The sequence below is a fragment of the Eublepharis macularius genome, chromosome 7 (genome assembly GCF_028583425.1).
Source record: "Eublepharis macularius isolate TG4126 chromosome 7, MPM_Emac_v1.0, whole genome shotgun sequence".
NCBI classification, from domain to species: Eukaryota; Metazoa; Chordata; class Lepidosauria; order Squamata; family Eublepharidae; genus Eublepharis; species Eublepharis macularius.
Window position 1 is genome coordinate 126,993,967 of NC_072796.1, and position 25,798 is coordinate 127,019,764.

Genomic DNA, 25,798 nt, shown 5'->3' on the forward strand with positions numbered 1-25,798 from the left:
CCCTCCCCCTCAGACTTCTCCTTTTCGTCTTGCTTAGTGCACTGGAATTCTGGGTTCCTGTCCTCAAAATCCCTTAGTTGATCTTCTGATAATATCTTAAAGGCTTGATCTTTATGGGTGAACCAGATTCCTTCCGGAAATAACCATTTGTACTTTATTCCACGTTCTCTCAGAAGAGCTGCGAACTTTTTATACTTAAAACGTCTTTTCCGGACTAGAAATGGGACGTCTTTCAATATCTTAATTTTGTTGCCCAAGAAGTCCAAATCCGCATTGTATGAATTGTATAGGATAGTGTCCCGGATCCTCTTAGATGAAAAATCGATGATGATCTCGCGCGGCAACTGACGCTTCATTGCATACTTTGAAGTAGCCCGACGGGCTTCCAAAATGGCGCTTTTAACTTCTTCTTTAGTTGCCCTCGCGGGTGTCGCCAATAGTTCCGAGACAAGACCCCGTAAGTCCTCGTTTTCCTCCTCTTTCACATTCTGGAGGCGCAAAATTGTCTGTGTTCGTTCCACTTGTAGCCCGATCAACTGATTCTCCACCAGTTTAAGCTCTTTATTCGTAGCCTTCACGAGTGACGCACTTTCCCGAGCAGACTTCTCTGCCCCCCCCGCTGCTTCCTTGATGGTTTTCACTTCGCTCTCAATTAAGCCCACCCTTTGATCTGTTTCATTCAGCTTGTCAACAAAGGGTTTTATAGCTTCACCAACCGCCCTCCGTACAATTTCCTCCAACGATTCTCCCTTTAAGGCAGCCGAAACTGACTTGCCAAGGGCAGGACTTTGTTTCTTTGTTGCCATTTGGGGGGGGCGCCAACCAAATTTTGAGACTCAGCAAAGGGGAAGAGTGAGCCTTCTTGGCTTCAGATCTCACCTCTCCTTCACGTACGCTTGTAATAACAGAAGGAATTCGCTTACTTGTAGGCTCTCGCCTAATTCTGCTCTTTGCCGTTTCTCATGGCCCGGCAGCACTCGAGGCGCCGCGCACGTCCGCTGGCCTCCGTAGGGACAAACGGGCAATTAACCCCCCGCATTGATTCCAGGGGGCTCTTCCCGCAGCGTCCCGGACCCAGCCTCCCTCACTGGGAGTTTTGGGGGCTAATCTTCGCAGATCAGCCGCCCGGACAGGGTGCTCGGCCGCTTCCTCTCGAGCCAGCGAAGAGGAGCGTCCGACATGGCGGAGAAAACGAAACCGAATCCATGTTTTAATTTGTTAGCTGGGACAGTGGCCCTTGTGAGGGCAGAAAGGAAGGATATACGTTTTGTTAAATACATAAAAATAAAATAAAACATCGCCTGATGTGATGACATCACTTCTGAGTTGCTCCAGAAGTGACATCATGGTGTTGGCATGATACTGATTGCCCCCCATTTCCCCCCAGCATTCCCACCCCCCCATTTGAGCAGCAGCTGGCAGAGCCGATGGGGCGGGAATATTTCCTGCCCAAGCTGGAGATCTGTCCTCTCTATTTCAAACATATCCTTTTTGGTCATCAAAGAGGACTCCTTTCTCCCTTTTTCACCAATGGAAAAACTGAAACTTGAATCCAAGCCATTCTTTTGAACACGTACTTGTGACAGGACATGGCAGCTATAGCTCCCATTTCCAGGAAGCCAATAATGTGGAACTGGCCAGGGAGGGGTGGGGGAAACAGAGAAGAACTTTATGACATCAGGGAATTTTTAAGTTCCACCATTTTTGGTCTCAGACATGCATGAAGAGTTGGGATCTAATTCTCTGCAAATGTTGTTATTTCATGGCTGTAGGCTGATAGAGAGCTGTCCTATATGCATTTGTGAGGTCATTGAGTCAAAGTAATAGAATCTTGTCGAGTTCAATCGTATCTCATGACAAACTGTGATTTGCTGGGAATGAGGAAGTCTTTTGTTTTGAAGCTGCATCTTGCAGGGAGGAGGGTGCAGGAATCAGAGCAGGTTCAAGATAATCTTGTTGCTCCAAGTAAGCATCTTGGTTCCTCCTGATGGATGGGAGAGAGTTGATTAGGAATGGGCATAAACAGAAAAAAAAAAAACTAAACATGCTGTTCGTTGTTCATTGCCATCCATGAACAGGGACTCATGAACAACCACGAACATGGCCCTGTTCACGAATATGTTCGTGGTTGGCTGTTCGTGGGGGCCAGCAGGTTCTCCTCCAGCCATCATCCAAGTCAAGATCTCTGCTGCAGCACACCCAGAAACCTGACCTGAGCAGGCAACAGGAAAGGTACCAATAATAAATAATAGCTTGGCCCAGGGCCTGGCAGCAGCCCTGGAACCTGAAGGGGTAGATCCCTATCCCACCACATACAAAGAAAATTCAAGCTCCAATGCACTCTATCAAAATGCCAACAGCAACAGTCTCTCCATTGTCTGCAAAATCAGAGCTGGGAGCCTCCCTCCCCCCTGGTCTTTGCTCCCTTGTTGTAACAAATTTGGAGCTCCACACTTGAAAGGAAGACCTGCCTATCAAGCTAAATTGGGCTTATATTGGGGTTTCCAGGGCAATAGCAGGAGTTCAGAAAGAGTTCAGACAATCCCTGCCTAAGGGCGAAGCTACAAGTGACGAATGACACTTGAATGGCAAGTGTATTTCTCCCTGTTCACTTGCACTCCATTCAATCCACTTGCTGTTCAAGTGTCATTCATCACTTGTAGCTTGGCCCTCAGTTTCCAAGGGAATTGATTGCCAGTGCCAGACTGTCTGGCTTGATGAACAGCAATGAACAGCAACGAATGAGGCTTGCAACGACCACCTGTTCGTTTAGAATGGGGCCTCACGAACAGCGTGTTCGCGAACAGTAGATTGGGCTGTTCGTGGCTTTTTTTTGTTCGTATTTCATGCCCATCTCTGGAGTTGATCCCCTGCAGAGAGGGGCACAGCCAGAGAACTGGCCCTGGAGGGAAATACAGGAACCTGAAGGCTTCCAAACTTTGTCTCGGTGCCCGAATGCAGCCGATGGCTGATGGAGACAGATGGCTGAATCCTTTCTGAGATCTCTTCTGCAGGGCTGGAGCATGGAAGCCCAGCCATTGCTAGCTATGCTGTGTCTTTCCTTCCAATAAAAGGCCTTTAAGTTTTCATGCTGAGAATGGAATTTAATAAGGAATGAACAGGCTTCTATTTTTAATAAGGCTCACATTCATTTAAAACCCCCCCACAGAAGATTGTCTTGTGCGTGCCATCCAGTCACTATTTAATTAGCATAAAGTATGTTGAGCATTTTCAGGGGAAATGGATCAGGAATCGAGCCCCACGGGATACCTGCTGCTCGGTGATTTTAATCAAACCTTAATATTGCATCTTGCTCAGTGTAGTGTTTGGGGAGAGATTAGGGTCGGGGGCTGCAGCTGGTAAAGTTGTCTCTATGAATGCTACTGGGTAGCCTAATGTGGGAGTGAGTGTAAATAAAGTTGAACCTGGAAAGGTGATCCCTGAAGGTAAGAAGTTCAAAAACCGCAACTTTGATGGTGCTCCCTCTCTTGCTAAGATTAAGTTCCAGTGAAAGTTATAAAGTATAATTTATCTGTTACTTTCTAACCACAATCCCACAATCATAGGACATACCCATAATCATGACGGTCAAATTTGGTCTTGGCTGCTTCCATTTCCAAAAATTTGGTCTGATCACTTCAAGGTAAAGAATATCTTTTTGTTGGATGAATTATAATGCAAAGAGTTTAACATTATACAGTATATTGAGTCAGGTTGTTTTCTGAATTTGCAGAAATTTTTTCTAATCTGAAACGCTAACTGGACACCATACTATCTTTTATGCAGTGACTACTGTTGAATAGTATTTGGCTGCCAGGCCTGCCAGTGGTTGCTGCCAGGCCTGGCCCTGATGAGTCTTCCTTCAAAGGCCAAAAAAGCCCAGAAAACCCCTTTGCCAAGGCTTGAATGAAGGGTTGCCAACTCTGAATTGGGAAATACCTGGAGATTGGGCATAGAGCCTGGGTTTGGGGAGTGAAGGGACCTCAGTGGGATACAATACCATTGAGACTTCCTCCTAAAGCAGCCATTTTCTTTAGGGGAACTGTAATTCCAGGAGATCTTCAGGCCCCATCTGGAGATTGGCAACCGGACTTGAATGCTAGCAATAGTGTTATGGTTGCCTAGCAACTGCGACAACGGCTACTGAAAAGGGCATTCATTTCTTAAACATACAGGGACTGCTTCTATTATTTGGGAGAGTGTGATTAACCTCCTAATGCTCCTTTTTTTTTTAGATTTCAGATTTTTCAGGTTTCTAGAAATATATTAATGACTCCAGTCCCTGGATTTAAGTATCCACAGATTTAATCATACTAAGAATTAGATCTACTGATGATCTTTCTTTCTTTCTTTCTTTCTTTCTTTCTTTCTTTCTTTCTTTCTTTCTTTCTTTCTTTCTTTCTTTCTTTCTTTCTTTCTTTCTTTCTTTCTTTCTTTCTTTCTTTCTTTCTTTCTTTCTTTCTTTCTTTCTTTCCATTTATACCTCGCCTTTCCCTCCAGTGGAGACCCAAAGCAGCTTACACCATTCTCTTCTCCTCCATTTTATCTTCACAAGAACCCTGTGAGGTAGGTTAGGCTGAGTGTCTGTGACTGGTCCAAAGATCACCCAACCAGCTTCCATCGCAGAGTGGGAATTCAAACCTGGCTCTCCCAGATCCTAGTCTGACACTCTAATCACTTTACCACACTGGGTCTCAATAATATTAACTATTAATACTATTAATATTAACTAACCACACGTATTAATATTAAATATATCTATAACATTTTCAATTATCAGAGTACCTCTGAGCATAGAGGGTTGTCTCTCCGCACTACTGTTGAACCTTATCCAACCTTGTGTATATGGAGTGAAAGTCAGACTTATGACACAAAACAGTGTGCAAGCTTTCAAGCTCTTCAGAACTCTTTATTAGGCTGGATGTTTAGGGCAAAAAGGCTTCCCTATGTTAAAAGCCATCTAGGTGCTGAGATGAGAGTCTAGAGGCTGCAAAGAAGGGTGGATGGACGTTATTGGAGATGATGGGTCCTCTGTACTTCCAGCTCCAGCACAAGGACTGCTGCTCAGGAGCATACACAGCTTGCCCATTCTCTAGTGGCAGCTCATTCATGGTGGGAACCAGCTACCAACTACAAGCCCCAGTGGGCGATGGCCCTACCCCCTTTGCAGAAGCATATGGTGGGTGCCACACTCTGGAACGGTGCTCAGAAGAGCCACAAGTGGCCGGTCAAATAACCAAGTGTGGCTTCCAAGCCACTGAGTGAGTATCACTGCATTTGTGGATTACCTACAGTGGAGAATCTTTCCCACTACCTATGTTATTGTCCATTATATAGAGCCAAGCTACAAGTGACGCCTTACACAGGTTGGACACTTGTCAGCTTCCCTCAAGTTTTGATGGGAAATGTAGGCATCCTGGTTTTACAGCTTGGCTCTCCATTATGGCTGCAAGACCAGGATGCCTACATTTCCCATCAAAACTTGAGGGAAGCTGACAAGTGTCCAACCTGTGTCAGGTGTCACTTGTAGCTTGGCTCATAGTGTACCCAGAGCTAAATTCTTGGCCAGAATCCTATCAGTCAGAAACACATATTCTGAAATCGAGAAGATTGTGTTTTTGTTATCTGACACTGATAATCATGTGTCCTATACAGTCTCTCAGTTTGCACTCGCAGCCAAAAAGATAAGATCTAAGGTGGTACTGAATGAGGCTGTTTCGTGATTTCTGGGATAGTTTGGCATACTGTACTGTTTTAATTAATTTTAATTAACCTTTACAAACTGTGATAACGGATTTAACTGTTTATTAGTCGATGTTTGGTAAATTGTGATGGTCTATGGCTATAGACAATAAACTCTTTGGAGTATCACTGTTCTAAAAGGTTTAATAACCTCACCATTGCTTTAAAAGCTGTGTTCATGAAACGATTCCAGATTTGACCCATGTCAGTCATACGAAAGATTTGCCCGCAATTTTAATTTTAGGGTTGCCCCAAGTTTTGATTGTACATTCATATACAGATCAGATTTCTGGACAAAACCATTTTGTCCCCAGATTCTTCTGGCTGTCTGCACTGTAGGCCCGGATGGGCTTGGGTAACATCGACGGCGCTTGCTCGCTGCACACAACATATGTAACGGCTTAGAACCATGTTCCAAATAGCTAACTTTTTTGGAATTGTTTGAGGGTCTTGTTGTAATTGGTGATCAAGCTGCAATTCAAATGACAGAAGGATTGCACATTGTGGGGATGTACCACTCCCGCCTAAGGTTTGCTATCAGAAGAGCTCATTCTATTTTCCTCAGAATTTCATACATGTGTTGCCAGCAGAGGAACTTACACATTAGTTTTGTTTTCACCTCTGTTAGGAGACGTTTGGGATCAGCTTTCTGGCTAGCATGAATTAAAGACAGGGCACTGCCAAGGAAATCCTTTCCCCCTAAATGAGATTTGCTTGTTCTTCTGGGAGTTTCGAATGTGGCTGACTCCTACCATTCCTCACTCCTCAAAAGGGAGCCTGTGTTTTGCAAATCCCTTTGGCTAGCTTGCAGCATAAGAGGATCTGTGAAAAATTAATCAGATGCTTAGCACATTTTGCTTTTAATATTTTTTTAAAAACTGGCCTGGGGAAACATGAGAAGCGTCTTGATTGTAAGAGGAACAGCTTGAGAGGGATAAGTGATTCGAATATTACTCTTTGGGGGATTTTGGCAAAATGGGCCGACAACACCTTGCTGGCTACAGCGGGATTAGGGTTGCCAGGTCCCCCTGTACTGGCAGGAGGTGGGGCCCCCGACACCTACCTTTCAGTTCTTTCCTTCGCACGTGACCCCAGGCCAGCACAATGATGTTACTTCTGGGAAGTGACATCATCAGCCAGGCCATGGCTGCCCCAGGAGCTGTGCTCCATGGGGCCTGAATTCAGCCTGGATCAGGCCCGAATCAGCATGGAATGGGCAGCTGTGGCATGAGGGACACTCCCTGCCCAGCAGTGGCCCAATCCAGGCCATTTCAGGGCCAAAATGGCCCAGATTGGGCCCAAATCGGCCTGGAATGGACCACTACCATGCAAGAGAGCATTCTTCCGCACTGCGGTGACCCAATCCGGGGTGATTCAGGCCCAATCTGGGCCATTTTTGGAGTGTGCCGCACTGCCGAGGAATGTACCCGTGAGGCCCATGCCTCTCCCACCGGCTAGGTAAGCGGAGGCAGGGGGTGGATGGTGGGAATGGGGAATCCCCTGCCCCCAGTGGGGGAATGGCAACCCTAAGCAGGATCCAGGTAGGAAGCTTCACTAACCCAACCCTACTGATTCAGAGCTATAGTCTTCCAGTTGCTGCCCTTTAGTTGTTCTCCCCAGTTAAGGTAGCCCATTTGGCTTCTACGGCAGCTGTAAGGAACAGGCCTATTCAACTCTTAAGATCTTGATTAACGTCACTGAACTTTGGTTCATGTCCTAAGTTGTTGTAGGCCTGACTCCAGCCTAGCTGAGAAAAAAAAATGTGCTGGCCTGTCAATTTCCAACACCTGCAGGCCTCTACCAGTTCTCAAGGGATTCATCCTTGGGTGCCTGCCTCTCACCGTCCCCCTCTTCACTCCTTAATTTCTCAGGGCTAGCAGTGCCAATTAACCAAGGGAGCAAGGGATCCTATTACTCTGGTTCCTACAGATCCTAATCCAACACTCTAATCACTGCACCACACTGCCAGGGGAGAGTAATGTAAAAATCTTACCCCCCCCCTCAAAAAAACCATGATCCGCACAATGGCTGTTTCCACACAGCTTACCTTGTTCCAGAAAACAGCAAAATCTCACACGAAATCGCACGAGAAGATGCTGTTATCGTGCGAAATCACACAAGAAGATGCTGTTATCGCACGAGAAGACACGATAACAGCATCTTCTTGCGAGATTTTACACGAGATTTCGCTGTTTTCCGGAACAAGGTAAGCTGTGTGGAAACGGCCAATATCTTTTATTTGGACCAACCAAAATGACACAGAAACCAGTCTGCAAACTGAATGGGCTGACATTACAAAAGGAAGCATACAGAAATGTGTGGTATAAACTGTACTATCACATGGTACCCCCCCCCAAAAAACCCCTCAAAGATAAATTAATGAGAAATCAAAGAGAATTCCTCATTTCAGAGAGGAAAAGAGAATAAGCAGAACCAATTGTTCTATCTGGAAAAAAAAATCAGAAAAATAAATCCCACCCCCTTTGCCCTTGTTAAGGGCAAAATACCTGGAATGAAGGCATTCCAGGCCGCACCCACGTTCTGCATTCACTGTGAAGTCTTTTACATCTGTGTTACACACACAAGAGAATGAGGTGGCAGAGCTCTGAGGTGGTACAGTGGGCAGCACCACTTCAAACTGCGGGGGGCGGGCGAGGGAATCCTAGCTCTGAATGTTCCTTTGCATTAAGAACAAACCCTCCCTGCAAGGAGAAAACAAACATAGCAAGAGGGGAAAAAAACTTGACTTCTTCTCTTTGCTTTCTCATTCTCTTCATAGGTTTTTTTTAAACAGAGGGTTGTACTCCGAAATGTGATTCTGTGTGATCCTCCACCTGCTGTGGCATCGTCCAATCTCCCACCTTATTCTCCTGTGTGTGTGAATCAGGCTTGAGAGCCTGGTTGCATGGCGCACAGAATCCTGATGACCTCTACAGCCAGGCAAGTGATTTGCTACCCCTGTGCTCCCAGTAAGGAGTGCTTTCTCTCTGTCCCTCCCTCCCTAATCCATGTAAAAAACATATACTGCACTTTCTCCCTTATAGAATTTAAGGCAGTTGACAACTGCATAAAAGCAACAAATGCAACTCAAAGAATCTTTGCAATCTAAGAACACCAAACTAGAGAATCGTACCAAATATATGCCCACGCCTACCAAATGCCCATTAAAAAAGCTCCTTCGTGCATCCCATTCGAGTACATTTTTGTAAAGAAGCCAGTTGTCTGGCCGCTATTTTGGGTCTCTTGTCCTTCATCATGTCTAAGTCGATGAACTACTGTGTTATCCTCAGCATTGGCTTCCTCCCGCTTGCACCAGAATCTGTGAAACGGCAGGGCTTTTGCTGTGCCGCACCTCTAATTGAGTATCTGCTTTTGGCAAGGCAGGTTTACTCCAAGACACTGCAGAGGTGTGCATGAAGAAACTTAACTTTTGTGCTCTCTTTCTAATGATGTGTTTTAAAATCTGTGTAGCTATGAATATTTTTTTTGTAGAAAAACATCAAACAACAAATAATCTGAAATGTCTTCTTTTGATGCTTCTTAAAAAGCTCCAGTGTTTCCCTTAATATTCCTACAGCTTTAATTTCCCACTCATCTTCAGAGGATGTGAACAAGTCTTCCAATAAAGCAGGAGTGAGCTTTCCCTTTGGCAAAATTTAACCTTTTCCTCATTGCATTACCAGCTATACTTGCAGGCGGGGATTTTTTTTTTAAATCGAAAGTCAGAAACTCAATCGAGCAGCTATATGCATCAGACGCTGAAGAAAATGAAGCAGGTTGTATTTGCCCAATGATTTATTGTCTTCATGACTATCCAGTAAGTCAGATTTCTCTTGTTCATCTTCCTGATTCTTTTCTTACCAGTATATCTATATCATCACCATGACACTGCATAGAACTTGTACAGTAAACCAAAAATAGCGAAATTGCACAGGGCTAGAGTGTACCCATGTGACAATGTGCCCCCTTGTAGGGGATGAATGGATTGAGAGGGCTGGCCTAGTCATGTACAAGAGCAAGCACACTAAATATTGTACACATGGCAAGCCATTACTTTCTACTACCCACCTCTGAGGGTCTCTCTAGATGTGCAGGTTTTTAAAGAGTTGAAGATGTTCTGCCGGGCCCCTGATGATCTGTCCCTTGCTCTACACTATTCTGCCCTGGCTATGATGGATAGATCATAGCCCCTGTGCTTTATAGCTTCGTTACAGCCTTTTTGGGATGCGATAGTTGGCTTTTAATAGTTGGCTGTTGTGTAATTTATTTCTGCTTAAAGTGCATTTAAAGTGTTTTAACTTTGTATGGTTTAATATTGTTGTGATCTGCCCTGAGCCTGCTTGTGGGGAGGGTGGAATATAAATAAATAAAATAAATAAATAAATAAATAAATATATCTGAGTTCCCCAGACCCAATTCAGGTTCCTGCAGCCACATAGCAGTTGTGGGGAATGGCTATTTAAAAAATAAAGGAGAGCCCAAACAGCCTCAAAATGCTTCTGTGGGAGAGGAAGGGCTCCTTCCTCACCTTCAAGCCATTCCCCCGTGTCAAAATAGTGCATGGGGAGAGGCTATTTCTCTGTTTTTACTGTTCCATGTGCACAGAATATTCCACTTGGAACAGCGAAAATGCAGCCACCCCTCCTCCTCACTCGCTATTTTGGAAAATGGCTTGGGGCGGGGGAGAGGAACACTCCCCCCCCCAAGGTGGCTCTTTTGGGCTTTCCTTTATTTTTTTAACCATCATTTATTTTCAACTACTGTATGGCTGCAAGAACCCAAGTTGGGTCTGGGGAACCAAGACCCAACTCTTTAAAAAATTGCATGTCTAAAGAGACGCTGAGACTCCAATGTCTGTGCAAGCATTAGGCAACACCGCACAGTCCATTCCTTCCAACATTTATGCCTGGGAAAGAAGCTACTGTTAGAGTCTTTCTACACAAGACGCCTTGGCGCATGTTTGTCAAATGTAGGGATATGCAATGTTAGCCAGGAAGTGTAATTTAAAAAGACAGAGACAGTGGAGATCGCTCCTCAGAGGGTTTGTTAATTTCATCTTCGCCTCCCTTAAGGCTCTGTCAATTTCACCCAGCCAGTCTAAAACTGTTTGGGATTGCAACCAGAGGACAGAGAGGAATGGAAATGGGCTGGAGTTGCCTTCCAGAGCCGGGCTTGGACCTGGAGAGGTCATAATGGGCTGGAGTTTCCTTTCTGCCATTTCACAGCCCCTTCACATAACTCCAGTGTATACAAAGCCTTTGCTCTGCTGCAGGCTATTTCCTTTTAAACGACCCTTCCCAGCTACCATTGAATCTCCCGACAGGTGTTCTTCACGTGTCAGATGTCTCATGTACAGAGACTCTTCGCAGATTGAATCTGCAGGATCTTACTCTATGTATACATTTAAATGAATGTGTTTAGGGCCACAGTGGAGCTTACCCCAACTTAGGATCATTCTAACATCAGGAAAGGCTAATGTTTATGTCTTGCATACATTGAAGTTCCACTTAAGTTGGCTTAGCTGTGCCTATTCGTCATCTGTTTGTTTGTATTAAAAAGTGTCATTTTCTGAATAATTCATTCGATGTGGCAAAAAGAGACATGGGGAGGGCAGTCTGCAACCAGACACCTGGGAACTACCAGAACCAGGCTTGGGATTTTCTAAACTTAGAAATCACCAGAGCCAGGATACAGTTTTGTTTTTTAAGTGGAGAAAAATGAGCAATGGACATCACTCGCACATTATTATTCTCAGAAGGATTCTGCATCTCTGTCACTGGGACAGTCTAACAAGTACGATTATTTTCATCCGGTTGCACGTAATTTTTAATTGGTTGACATGGCTGAATCCTTGACAGAATACTGAGTTAAAGCCAGCAGCGATCGTTATCTGTCCATTTGATGACATATCCTGGCAGGGACGGGATCTCCGCCTGCTGCCACCGTGTTGGAAACACATCAGACAGAAGGCCGAAGAGCGGAAGCTTAAACTTTGCTGAGAGTTAAAAGCACGAACCACTGCAAGGGCATTCAATTAAGGTATTTCAGTTCTCAGCATGCATACTGATCGGGCACCCGGAGGGAACTTCCACAAATCCATTGTTCAGAAGTTGCCCCGCCGTTTAGATCTTTAATAATTATATTGCTCTTCAGGCAAAGCAGCAACACAGACTAGAAGCGTGAGGGTTGAACTTGGCCCAGAGAAGTCTGAGTACAAATCAAGACCCGCCTGGCCAGAAAACTCATTGAGTGGTTGTGGGAGGGAGCAGGTCAATCTGTCTCAGTATAACGTATCTCATAGGATTTTTTTTCATGATGATGAAATGGGCCTCCCAAAGTAGCTTAAAAACAAACAAAGAGGCCCCCATGAGAACTCGCAAGAGAAGGGAAATCACATCTCCCCCCTCCATTCCCCAATGCTTCTCCTCTTCTGCCTGCTTTCCCTACATGTCCAGCCTCAAAATTCCCCCATCCAATGCCAAAGTTGGAGAAATTATAATGGGCTGAAGTTTCCTTTCTGGCATTTCACGGCCTCTCCACACTGCTCCAGTGTTTAGCAAAGCCTTTGCCCTGCCTCTGGATCTGTCTTTTTAAACTCCCCTTACTGGCTAACATTGCATCTCCCGACATGTGTTCTTCACGTGTCAGAAGTCTCATGTAAACATATCCTCATTTCCACTTCAAAAAAGCAATTTCTCTTTATGACAAGATGACACTTCCCTGTATATCAGCTGATTACTTACGATAACGTTAAAGCAATAGCCATATGATCCTCTTTTTAAGATCAGTATTACTTTTAAATGAAGATACAGAGGAAGTGAAATGGCATCTATTTGACCTTTTTTTTAAAAAAAGAAAGGTTCAAAAATGGTCTTTTCTCCCCCTCCTCTCAACAAGGTTTTTAAATGCAGCAAGCAGTTTCTCGCTGACACAAAGAAACACTTCACCTTTAAGTTTTTCAAAAGGTTATCTAATCATTGTGTTAAGTATCTGTGAAAACCTGTGCTCAGAGCTGTCAGATGCTGGGAATTGTAAATACAGGAGGACACAAAGTTATGAAGATAGTCTCAGGTAAATAGCCATTCTAGTCCACAGTAGAACAGCAAGATTTGAGTCTAGTGGCACTTCAGAGACCAACAAGATTTTCTGGATGTAACCTTCAAAGCTAAGGTAACGTAATCAGACCCTAAGTTTTTATGATTTTTGACAAATCAGGGCCATTTCCACACGTCTTACTTGCCTGTGGAACATCGTGTGAAAGACCTGGAAGACAGCGGCCGTTTCCACACGCTTCCCCACTGCTCGTAACAACCTGGAAGATCGTGCAAAAAACGCAGAAGATCGCGTTTTCTCGCGCAAGAAAATGCGATCTTCCGCATTTTTTGCACGATCATCTGGGTTGTTATGAGCAGCGAGGAGCCGTGTGGAAATGGCCAGCGTCTTCTCGTGCAAAATCGCGCCAGGAAGACGCTGTTATCCGGGAGTTTTGTGATTTTGCGTGAGAAGATGCTATCTTCCGGGTCTTTCATGTGATGTTCCGCAGGCTGGTAAGACATGTGGAAATGGCCCAGGTTTGCAGAAAAATGTACTCTAGTCCTTAGTGTTCCTTTCCCCTTGCTAGTTGTTTCACCCTTATGGTTTAGCCCCCCTTAAGGTGCCTAGACTTTGCTGCCAGTTATGGATTGAGAGAAGGAGAGTCAAGATATCCAATCTTGTCAGGGTTTTATTGACTCTCTTCCACCACAAATGTGAACAAAAGAGAGGCCTTGTTAAGATGATTGATTTTGTGACTTAGCGAGCTCTGAATTAGTTTAATCTTCCACCATACTCGCCAAGAAATTTTACACAGTGGCAGAGACAGTGGGCTTTATAAAACATGCCAGGTGTGGTGAGAACTTTAGAGGACCCAGCTGTTGCCTCGCAATCAACCTCAACACGTTTTGTTCGGAAAACAAAACCGACTCCCAGCTTCCTTCCCTGACATTATGATTGCAATTTTGTTCAATTATGAATCTTTTCAGGGAACATCTATATGTAAACAAGCTCATCTACCACCTGTGGCCAACCATCCCAGAGATTACCACGCACTTGCAAACATTTTTTTTTAAAACACACACACACACTCAGACAACTGTAACGCATTTTACTGGATGTGCTGGGCAAAGTGTCTTCCTTGATCTGATTTTCATTTTTTACTCAACAAAGGAACAGCAAATGATAACAGTTCCGAAGTTTTGAAAATGAAACTCTTAAGAAATGAACAACAGAGAGGACAGACATCCTTAAAGGAACGGGCCACTCACTGAACAGTAGTGGCTTTTCCTCTTGACTCTAGACGTCTGTTTTCAAAATAGTTGCAGGCAGTTGGGCTTCTGTTTTTTCAGTGTCTTTTCTGGCAGCTAAGTTTCCCTGTGGTCCCAAAAAGGTACCGGAAGAAACGGAAGACAAACAGCCTGCAACCGTTTTGAAAATGGATACATCTGGAGTCAAGGGGAAAAGCCACCAGCATTTGGTGTGTGGGCCGTCCCTTTAAGGATGTTTGGAAAGGGACGATGTTTAGGTAGCTTTGAGGTCCATGAAAAGGTGGCTCAGAAGATGTTTGAATGTACTAGTTGTCTGTGCCATGGATTCTGGATGATAAAACATTTATGCATACATTATTCATATCCTCTCCTTTAAAAGACTGCGGGAAAATGTCCTTTCATGCTTTTCCTATTGTGTCCTCTCTCTCTCTCTCTGCCATGCACAGTTCTTCTAACCCCTAGTCCCTTTCTTCCCCTTTTCTAGCCTCAGATCCCACTTCATCCCAAGATAAATCTTAACCTCATCCCCACTTTTTCCTGAGCCTTTCTCTTATTCTCCAGCTGTGTCTGGCTCCTCTCAAACTCACACACTGGTTATGGCAAGGCTTCGCTGCCATAAATGTAATCCTATATCAAGATTCGTCTAACACCTGGTTGCTAACAATCGAAATATTTGCCATTGCTAAATATGGCCCCAATGCATGGCTTGTTTCAGGGCTCTAGGGATGCATTAGGCTGTGATGCCAGCTTTGCGTCTATGAATATACATCAGTTAGATGGGACTTGACTCTCCGTGTTTCTTTTTAGGTTCAATGGATCAAAATGAATGAAGTATAAGTGTCGTAAAATTACTGAGAAAGAGCATAACCTACTAATCCCAAAAACCTGGAATCACCAGGGATAAGGGCAGGTTTAGGTTCCATCCAAAATGTGTCCTGGACCACATCCCTTAATTTGATTAAATAACTGAATGCTTATCATTCCCACTTCGGGTTTGGGAGAAAATACATTGCTATTATTTGGTATTTTGTAGCACCCGTTGTTTGGGATTGCAATGCATCTATATTTGCAGAGTGCATAGAGATAAATTTGGATGTGTAAGTGGGATGGTGAAGAAAGCTGACAGGAAGAAAATTGATTCATTTGAAAGGTGGTGCTAGAAGAGAGTTTTGCGGATACCATGGATGGCCAAAAAGCCAGTTTGGTATAGTGGTTAAGAGCGCTTGTCTCTAATGTGGAGAACTGGGTTTAATTCCCCACTCCTCCACTTGAAGCCAGTTGGGTGACTTTGGGTCAGTCACAGCTTCTAGGAGCTCTCTCAGTCCCATCCACTTTTCATGGTGATTATTGTTGGGATAATAATAACATACTTTGTAAACCACTTTGAGTGGGTATGAAGTTTCCTAAAGGGCAACTTTAAATCAAATGTTGTTATTATTATAAAAAGATCAATAAGTGGGTACTAGATCAAATCAAGCCTGAATTCTCCCTAGAAACTAAAACGACAAAACTGAGGCTATTGTACTTTGGTCACATCATGAGAAGACAAGATTCTCTGGAAGTCAATAATGCTAGGAAAAGTGGAAGACAGTAGGAAAAAAGGAAGACCTAAAATGAGATGGTTTGACTCAATAAAAGAAGCCACGCCCTCCAGTTTGCAGGATCTGAGCAAATCTGTTAATGACAGGACATTTTGGAGGTCTTTCCTTCATAAGGTCGCCATATGTCGGAGGCGACTTGATGACACACAACACACATAGAAACAAATTGCAACTCACTCTGGAGACCCTGCAATATTCAGGCTTGTTCCTCACTTCCTTCTTACCCATTTTAATGGCCGGCGTTTTGCTAGTCGTGTCACATGATTGGCAACACGTTGGCAACTTTGGTGCCTTCTGAACAGATTTGAACACTTGCTGTATTCCCTGTACTGATTTCTACCAGGTATTCCCAGTACTTGCTGAATTGCTGATGGAATTGACGGTGTGCCAGTTCCTGTAGGTATCATCCCATTGCAGCTGATTGTATTTGTTGCAAGCAACTTTGCCTGCAGCAGCCATCAGCTGCAATTTCTCCACTCTCTCACCACTTACCTGGCTGTTATTGTCCCCTGGGCCACAGCAGTCTCGATCACTTAACTTCACACTCCATTTCTTTAGTTCTTAGGCCGATAATGCCCCTTACATGGCTTTACCTCCTGCATTTCCTTTGGTCTTTCCCCTGAAAAAATGCAGGGGCATCAAATCTCAGGGGCTGCCCATTTTTTACTGACAACTTCTCCCCGATGCTACTGCTGCATAAACCTACAAACCCTTGAGTAAATGTGCAGGATATGACAATGAACCCCGTTGCCGATTTAATGATTTTTAAAGCTGCATTCTTTGGTCACCTCGGGGAAATCTCTTGGGAATAACCTGCATGCATAAAATAAGAATAGTGAAGACAACAGAGAGAGCCATTCTCAGTGGCTGCTTTCTGGATTACAAACCTTTAGAGATCCATCAACATAGGAATTGTTAGTCGGAAGGCTTTGTATGGCTGTAGACAGATATGGTGATAAAAATCTACCCCATGGCTTGAATTCTACTGTATATTTCTATTAATGGAAGGATGGAGTTATTTTGGCTTATCCCCTCTCCTGCTTTAGACCCCCAACTCTCTGTTCATGCTGTTTTGGGAGGGTCCCCTGTTTCTCAGGACCAGAATTTTAAGGGGCAGCTCCACCAGCAGCCAGAGGGGGAGGTGAGAAAGTCCATCCCTTCTGTCAGTAGAGATGTTCTATGGGATCCAACCATCAATTGATCTTTATTTTTAATACAACGCCAGTGTATTGTGCTTGTGAACAAACATGCACAAAATTAATTTTTAGCGTATTGGGACTAACAGAGTTTTCCCCTTAAGAGGTTTGTGTAGGAATTCGGAAGGGTTCAGGTGTAGCCAGTGATGAAGGGCGGCTGTAGGCTGCAGAGCTCACTGCTGAGACTAGAGGGGGGAGAACTTGGCTTTCCCCAAATTACCCCTTCCTCTCACTTCCAGAGGCCAAGACGGATCCATCTTATACTAAGTTACCACTGTGTTTGCTTGTCATTGCCTTGTGCTTGGGGGTTCTGGTGCCATGTGGCACCGGTGGATTAGGTGAATGCTTGCTTGGTTCTGTTCTTTGGTGTTCCCCCATTGGCCCTGGGTTCTGCTTGGTTAATGACACTCATTGCGTTGGGCTTGCAACACTGGCTGATTCCGCACACGTTGGATAATGAACCATAGGAAACAAAGAAGAGTGGCTGGGGGCACTTTGTTTAGAGGGCATTTTGGTGGCGGTGGTGTGGCTTCAGTTCGGTTCTGTTGGTCATTTCCAGGGTTGAGCTTGCATTTGGGACTGTCCCTTTGGCCAGAGGCTGCCTCCCCCCTTGTGCTTCTGCCTGAGAACAAGTTGACAATGTTTCCCACCATAGGAAACAATAGAGAGTGGCTGAGGGCACCTTGTTCAGAGGCCCATAGAACTGGACCCTGGGGTTCAATGTTCCTGAAACTTGGGGGGTTTTTTTGTGGAGTCAGGAGCAGGTTCGCTGTAAATTTGGTGTTCTTGAAAAATACATGCTACCTGGATAATTTTCCCCATAGGGAATAATGGGCAGATAAACCCAGGATTCTCTAATCTTGCTGAACTGGATTAGAGACTCTTACCTGGATCTCAGGAATACTGATTTTTTTTGGTATCCCTGAAACCCAGCTCTCGATCAACCACTTTTTTTTTGAGGGTGGGGGGACGCACACTTATTCCTGATAACTCAGTGATGGAACTCAGGACCACACAGTGACATCACTTTGGGTCAGCTGGAACAAGGGGGAAGTTTTTTAAAGTTTAAATTGGTGAAAATGGTCACATGGCCGGTGGCCCCGCCCCCTGATCTCCAGACAGAGGGGAGTTTAGATTGCCCTCTGTGCCGCTCAGTGGCATGCAGGGCAATCTAAACACCCCTCTGTCTGGAGATCAGGGGGCGGGGCCACTGGCCATGTGACCATTTTTACTGTGTTCCTGCCGGAAAAAAGCCCTGGGTAGAAGTGTAATAAAGAAAGAACTTCTATCTGAAATAAGATGAAGGAGAAAACGGCCAGGCATTAGAGGAGATTCTGAGGCTTTTAATCCAGGACAGACGTAATCATTTTGTAGCTAGCAGTGAGGCCGACAACATGGAGCGATACTTAGTGGGATCATGTCCGTCCCAAATAGCTCCTTATTTCAAGGACAGCGGCAAAGAAATAAAAAAGAATCTGGAGGCAAAGGGCAGACACATTTCAGGATCATTGTTATGGGGTTTCATTGATAGTCAGACGGACCCTTTAGAATCATTGTCCACCCCAGCAGCAGTTAAAGCTGCAGCCCTCCCTAGCGGAGGAACCCGACTGGACTTTTTTGGTATCATCCACCCCAACGACTGTTGAGGCTGCTGACGTCTCACGCAGAAGGACCCGGATTGGCTTTTGGGGCCTCTTCAGGACTGTGCAGCTGAAAATCCTCCCCTCGTTGGTAGTGGGGATTTCTTCTGGGCATTGAGTCCAGCTGGTGTCCTGTGGCAGCCAGCTGTAACAAGCGTTACTTGGATGATTATCGTCTTTGCCAGCGAACAGGTAAACCTTTTCTTGCTGCTCTACGGCACAAGCGAAAGTCAAGGCTACTGGCAGCTCTGGGATGGTGACTTCCCAGTTAACTCTGCCATCTTCATGGAGATAAAAGCCCCCTTTGGTGATGAAAGGGATCTCCTCAGCAGCCGCCGCACCATGAGCCAGGAAACTGCCCCTTTCTTCTGTGTACCCACCAATAACAAATATCCCTGTTTCGACGGAAACGGCAGCCGCTCCGTAGCATGCAAACTCAATGAGAACCTCATTCCACCGATCAGTCTGTGTGTCATAGATAAGAAGGCCCCGAAAGCTCCTGGAAGATTTGCCTCCTATGAGGTAAAGCTTATTCTTGAGGACAGTGGAAGCAGGGTACATCAAAGCGAGGGGCAGGTTAGAGATGGGAGACCATGTGCTCTGGTTCACACTGAAGGCCTCGGCGGAAGTAATCGGGCCCTTATCATTGCAGCCTCCTAGAGCGTAGAGCTTCTTGTTACAAGCTAGAAAGGGATGCACTGCCCGGGGTGTGGACATCTGTGGAAGCTGAGTCCACTGGCCAGTCAAAGAACTATACTCGTACAGGCTATCCACGAAAGTGCATTCCCCTCTCTGGCCTCCCGACAGGTACAGTTTACAGTCCAAGGAGGCACATCCACAATAACTTAGATATTGCAATGGTGGCAACTTCTCCCACTTCTCTGTCTGTGGGTCAAAAGAGTGAAGGTATGAGACCAGGCTATCTCCATTATGGATCCAGTTTTCATGGAGTTCCACACAGACAAAACAGTCATCGTACATGCCCTTCCTGAGACCCCTGCTCTCTTGAAGCCTCCCAGCTCCATCCAACTCCTTCCACCTCAGATGCACGTGCTTGTAATATTCTGAGACATCTGCTTGGACTTCCGTGACCTCTGCTGGAGTGAGCAGGGGGAAGCGGACATGTCCCAGCAGCTCCTTAAATAGTGGGAGGCGTGTAGAGGCTGCAAACTCCACCCAGCTGCGAATGGCTTGGTAGACAGTCAACTCGGAGGCCACTTCCAGGTTGTCAGAGCAGACAAGGCTGAGCAGTGCATTGTATTCTAAGCTGAGGAAGACATCTTTCTTAGAGAGGAGCCCAAAGTGTTGGTAGATGTAGTCTGAGGTGGCTTGGAGCAGAGATTGGTGACCGTGTTCCTGAGCCAGGCAATAAAGACTGAGGCAGTTCTTCATGGTGACGTCTTTCTCAAGAAACCTGACAGAACAACATAATAACATTTGATTTATGTACTGCCCTTCAGGACAACTTGAGGCCCACTTAGATCAGTTGACTATTATTATCCTCATGACAATCACCCTGTGAGGTGGGTGGGGCTGAGAGGGCTCTGAGAGAGCTGTGACTGACCCAAGGTCACCCAGCTGGCTTCAAGCGGAGGAGTGGGGAATCAAAACTGGCTCTCCAGATTAGAGTCCTGCTGCTCTTAGCCAGTATAACAAACTGGCTGTCAAACCAGAGAAAAGACACACAGCTCACTGATTCCTCCCATGAAGATCCTCAGATGAAGATAGAAGTTATTTCCACCTGAGATGTAAGTTCATCTCAGGGGTGGCCTTAGTGATTCTGGAGTGCCCCAGAATCACTGTGTCCACCACTCCAGCCACCCCACCCCATAGAGCCGAGCAAGGAGTGGCCCTTCCCCCATGTGAGGTGGGCAGGAGCTACCACTGCCAGAGCCCCAGACAGGGCAAGTGTAAGTTGCAGCAGGAGCCCACTCTTCTCCCACTCCTTTAAGGGGGTGGAGCTGTAGGTTGTTTGACCCCCCTCCTCCACAAACATGGGGCCGGTGGCAGCTGCCCCTGCTGTCTATTGGCTAAGATTGCCCCTGTGTGAAACACCTCTGTAGGTAATCTGAGATGGCAGCAAATCCCCGTTTCCTGTTATTTTAAAGGGAAATTTAATTTGTTTAGATGCTAGGTTTCTGATTTTCCTCCAGGCCAGATTGGCCAGGGATCCTGGAGATTTTTTGCTTTCCTCTATGCATTGATCAGGGGTCACTGGAAGAGTTGGGAATGGGGTTGCTGTGAATTTCCTGCATTGTGTAGGGGAGGTTAGACTAGATGACCCTTGGGGACTCTTCCAGCTCTGTCTTTCTATGATTTCTAACCCTAGTTGTCATTGCTCTTTAGTTAAAAAAAATACATTCATGAAATGTTATGGTACTGATGTTATTAACGTTTTTTGTGCCATGTTAATGTGCACATAGAGAGAAATAATAGAACTATCAGTGTTAATAAACCAGTCATGAATCTATATTATATACATGGACAGAAGATCAAAGTTTACTTCATGATAGCATTTACATGGAAAACTATACAATATTCTGCTGGGAAAACTTCCTCTTTGGGAATGGGAACTAGAAACAGGTATAAAGGGTTCCCAACACTTCATAACAAGAATGAGGGCCAAGCTACAAGTGATGAATGACACTTGTCTGGCAAGTGAACAGACTCACGTGTGTTCCTCCCTGTTTACTTGCCATTCACTTGCTCTCCACTTGATAAAGTGGAGTGCAAGTGGAGTGCAAGTGAACAGGGAGGAATACACGTGAGTCTGTTCACTTGCCAGGCAAGTGTCATTCGTCGCTTTTAGCTTGGCCCTGAGTGCTCAACTGTTCCCCACCCACCTGTTATTGCAATTGTTCCCTCCCACATGAGGTATGGTAAAAAGATAGTTTCCTACCTGGGATCCAAATTTGGCAGTGAGTTACGTTGTGGGGGTGGGGAAATAGTATGGTTGCCTACTTGCACTTGGAAAAATACCTGGAGATTTGGGGGTGGAACCTGGAGTGGGTGGGGCTCGGGGGGTGGAGAGAGACCTCAGTGGGGTTTAATGCCATAGACCCCACCTTCTAAGGCATCCATTTTCACCAGGGGAACTGATCTTTGTTGGCTGGAGATCAGTTGTAATTCCAGGAGATCTCCAGCCCCTACCTGGAGGACAAACAGTTGAGAGAGACATGGCAACAGCTATCCTACCAAGTATTACTCCGTGACCAACTAACTAAACTAAATAACATAGCTAAACTACAATGTAACAAAAATGAAAAACAAACTTTATTAAACTTCTTCACATTACTCTACATGCAGCAGTTAGCTATCCAAGCTCCAATTACTGGTGAACAATATGTTCCTTCCCGACCGAAGAAGGGAAGAACACACAATTCTCCCAGCAACACTTGCTTCCAGAGTAAACAGAATTATTTACATTGCACGCAGGCAAAGACAATTTAGTATGGTATCAAAGAAGGCGTGAACAATTCAAAAAAGACCACTAAGGGTCTAGCAGTAGTGTAAATACTTCAAGACTTGCAATAAACATATAGAGGTACAAAAATTACCCCACAACACATCAATTTATGACAATAATATTTCAAGGACAACTGCTGACAGGTTCGCCAGCAAGAGATTCCCGTTTCCGGATGCCCCTTCCTCAAAGCAGTTACAAAGACCACAATTCAAATGTATGTACAATCTCAATAAATAAAGCAGCAAGTCAGAAAATCACAGCCTCTAAGGGCGAAGCTACAAGTGACAAATGACACTTGAACGGCAAGTGTATTTCTCCCTGTTCACTTGCACTCCACTCAATCCACTTGCCGTTCAAGTGTCATTCGTCACTTGTAGCTTGGCCCTAAAGTGCATAATAGCGGCTCGCTCAATTATGCCATTGAAAAGTTTGTTTTTCATTTTTGTTAGTTTGTAGTTTAGCTACGTTATTTAGTTTAGGTAATTGGTCACGGAGTAATACTTGGTAGCCTACCTGTATTGGCAGAAATTTTAAAGAAGCAATCAGAAGAGTTAACAATAAACATGGAATACAGAGTCAACTCCAGTTATGTACAACAAGAATTTACCAAAAGATAATATTGTTCAAGTGGAAGATGAAACCCGGAAAAGAGGCAGAAGTACAAGATTCAATTTACAAATGGGAATTACTTAAAGGACTAAGTTTTCAGCTTTAAGCTACAAGAGCTATTTAGGGGATTGAATTTAAGATAAATGAACAACTTTATGAAATATGTTTGTTGGGAAGAACATGAACACAGAATCTGTGAATAAAGGAGAAGTTTCCCTCCTATATCCTTATCTATAAGCATCCCCGCTCCTCATTTCATCATAAATGCATGGATTTGGAAGCACTTGAATATTCAGAAATATTCACATTCTGGGAGTTTGAGAGTTTACTAAACAGTTGCCGCTTAAGAGAAGCGCGCAGTCTTAAGGAGCTCCTCCGGCATTACCTTCCAGCTATTTCTTTCAGGGGAAGGATCTGGAGTTTGCCAGCTGCTGAGAACAGATCCTGGGCAGTCTGTTGCGTGAGGAAGAGCTCTTCTGTGTAGAGGTAATTCAGGAGGTTGTGAAGAGTGGAGGAAGCCATGCCTTCAAGCTGGAACTCTTTAGGCAGCCCATTGGAATGGATGAAGATATCTCTGAAATAAGGACTGACAGAAGCTAACAGCATCCTGGATTTAACAAGAAGAACCCTCGAGTCAAAGGTCCGAGAAAGGGAAGAAGAATATTATCTACCACATTTGTACCTTGTCTTTCCTCAAAGGAGGGCAGGACGGCATAGAGGTCTCCCCCCTTCCCCTGTTACAAGGTTGCTTCATGTATGTGTGCCATCACAGCACCAGGCTCCATCCCTAACCGGCACACATTGATCTGAACATGCACATCTGTATTGACGCAGCCGCTGCACTCTAGGCGCAACCGGGTTCCCATTTGCATGCAGAGAATTGTACACTTACAGGGATTCGCATGCAGCCATACAAACATGTCTAGGTTGGAGTGCAGAGCTTAATTCTGTGATCTGTCCTCCCCCCAGGACTCAGGTCATGAGCAGAGCTTGGGCTTCAGTACTGCAGCTTACCACTCTGCTCCACGGGACTCCCATGTATACAGGAGGAATAAAAACTCACTGATGACAAGGAAAGCTCTTTCCTTCAACCTGCAAGGTGACATCACAGAGTTGTTGGGCCTGGTATAGCTGTTTCAAGCCTGCAAAAAAGCACATAATGGGTTGGATGCCGTGGAGCCGTTCCTCGATTGGAGATGCCTTCCTCAGATGGAAGGAGTCTTCCCCTCTTGCAGTATGTCAGAGAGAAGGTCCTTCTGGAGGAAGGCATCTCTGCTAGTGAGGACAGGACTGGTGGATCCAACTCTATAAAGTAAAAATCAGCTGTTATCATAGAAACAGAAAAAATAAAAACATAGAGGTGGAAAACAGCCCCAAGGGTCATCTTGAGGGTAAGCTCCCCCTCACTGACAGTTTTCAAGAAGAGGCTGGATGAATATTTGTCAGAGATGTTTTAGGCTGATCCTGCACTGGGCAGGGGGTTGGACTAGATGGTCTGTATGGCCCCTTCCAACTCTATGATTCTATGATCTAGTTTGATCCCCTGCACGAATCAGAAAATTCCCCCACCCTCCTTCCTCCAGTGACCCCTACTCTACACCCAGAGGAAGGCAACACCCAGCCAATCTGGTCCGGAGGAAAATTTCTTCCTGACCTCAGAGAGTAACGTATAAGACTCCCAAATTCATTAGTCTTGGTCATCTTAAGACTCACCTTGACATAAATACGTTTCATGAGACTGAAGAGTTTTTTCAGTGCCATCCTCTTCGTCGCTGTCCCTCTGGGAATCCATGATCTTCAGTACCAAAATAGGCTCAGGTTCATCATAGTCATCTGCGGGGTGGGGGGGGAGAGGAGGGGGATATGGCTTGAAAACCTTTTATCCTTGTTCAAAATCTGTCTTGAAATTGTAAAAAGTCCAGGCCATGAATTTGTTCGAAAATGACATTCTGGGGCTTGCTTTCTGGAATTTGAACTTCATCAGTTAGAGTAATGGTTCAGAACCCCAACATATTTCTGAACACAACATATTGGGGGACAGCAGTAAAAAGAGATTTGCACATTTGTGGCCCTGCTTATGGGTCTTTGGGGGCGCTGGTTGGCCATTGTGGGAAAAAGGATTCTGGCCCAATGGTCCGATCCAGAAGGGTTTTTCTTATATTCCTATGAACATGGGTGCTCAAACTGGAAAATGTTGTCATTGGGATCTAATTGACAGCTGAGTTTTGGAGTTTCTCACCCAAATAATTAATATTTATTCATTTTCAGTCTTTGAATTTTAACATTTGCACTTCAGAGTGGAAAGTGAGAATGCTTTGGTTTGAAACACAACGACAATATTTGTAGAGCTAAATTTACATGTTTCAGGCTTGTTACAATTCTATAAAAACAATTTAGTAAATGGAGAAAAGGATGATACAATTTTCCAACAAGTATACTGCTGCCTCCCCACTTCTTTTCCCATGGTGCTATTGATACTGGATTCTATATAACCTCGCATTTTCTCCCAGTATTTCCCTCTCCTCAAGTGCAGCTCCCCCAAACTTTGTTCCCCATATCTCTCTGCCAACCTCTGTCCTGGGTGCAGGTGGGGCGTGGTGGTCCTCAGTCTTTTCTAATCTTTCATAACAAGAAGCTCAGAGGGACATAATGATGTGTTGGCATCTTGCTTAGTTCTAACTGTTCCAACTGCCAATGGATGGCTCTTAAAGAGGCAGGCACTGTCTATTTCCCTGACCTGTATAGTCCAGGAGAACTTGATCTTGTTAGATCCCAGAAGCTAAGTAGGGTTGGCCTTGGTTAATAATTGAATGGGAGACCTCCAGTGAAGACCAGCATTGCAGAAGCAGGCAATGGCAAACCACCTCTGTTAGTCTCTTGCCATGAAAACCCCACCAGGGGTTGCCATCAGTCAATTATGACTTGAGGGCACTCTTATTTTTTATTCTAAGCAAGGGGTTAGCAACTGCACAAAAGTCTAAAAATTGACTTATGCTACATTATTTAGAATCTGTATTTCTAAAGCAAACTCAAAGCTTTGCCCAGCTATGGAGCTCTGATGTTGCTTGTTTCTTTTGCTTCCGATCATGATTCCTGTAAAAGCTGGCCATGGACTTGGAAATCATTAAGATCAGATGTCATAATAAATGACAGCTGTTACCAACGGCATTGCATCAAATGAGAAATGCTGGTACTTTTTTTTTTTTTAAAGCAGGCTGCCTTGAAAATGGCTGCTTGCAAA

General features: G+C 44.8%; 1 protein-coding gene across 1 annotated transcript; it reads right to left on the bottom strand.

The window, feature by feature from the left end:
* Positions 1-18,372: 18,372 nt before the first annotated feature.
* LOC129333115 (kelch-like protein 12) lies at positions 18,373-24,349 on the bottom strand. The gene is made up of 4 exons (XM_054984531.1): positions 24,271-24,349; positions 23,621-23,699; positions 22,943-23,164; positions 18,373-19,896 (listed from the first exon to the last, which is right to left on the bottom strand). Exons 1-4 carry the CDS (start codon positions 24,347-24,349, stop codon positions 18,393-18,395), a joined length of 1,884 nt encoding a protein of 627 aa, XP_054840506.1. The 3' UTR covers positions 18,373-18,392.
* Between the last annotated feature and the right edge of the window lie 1,449 nt (positions 24,350-25,798).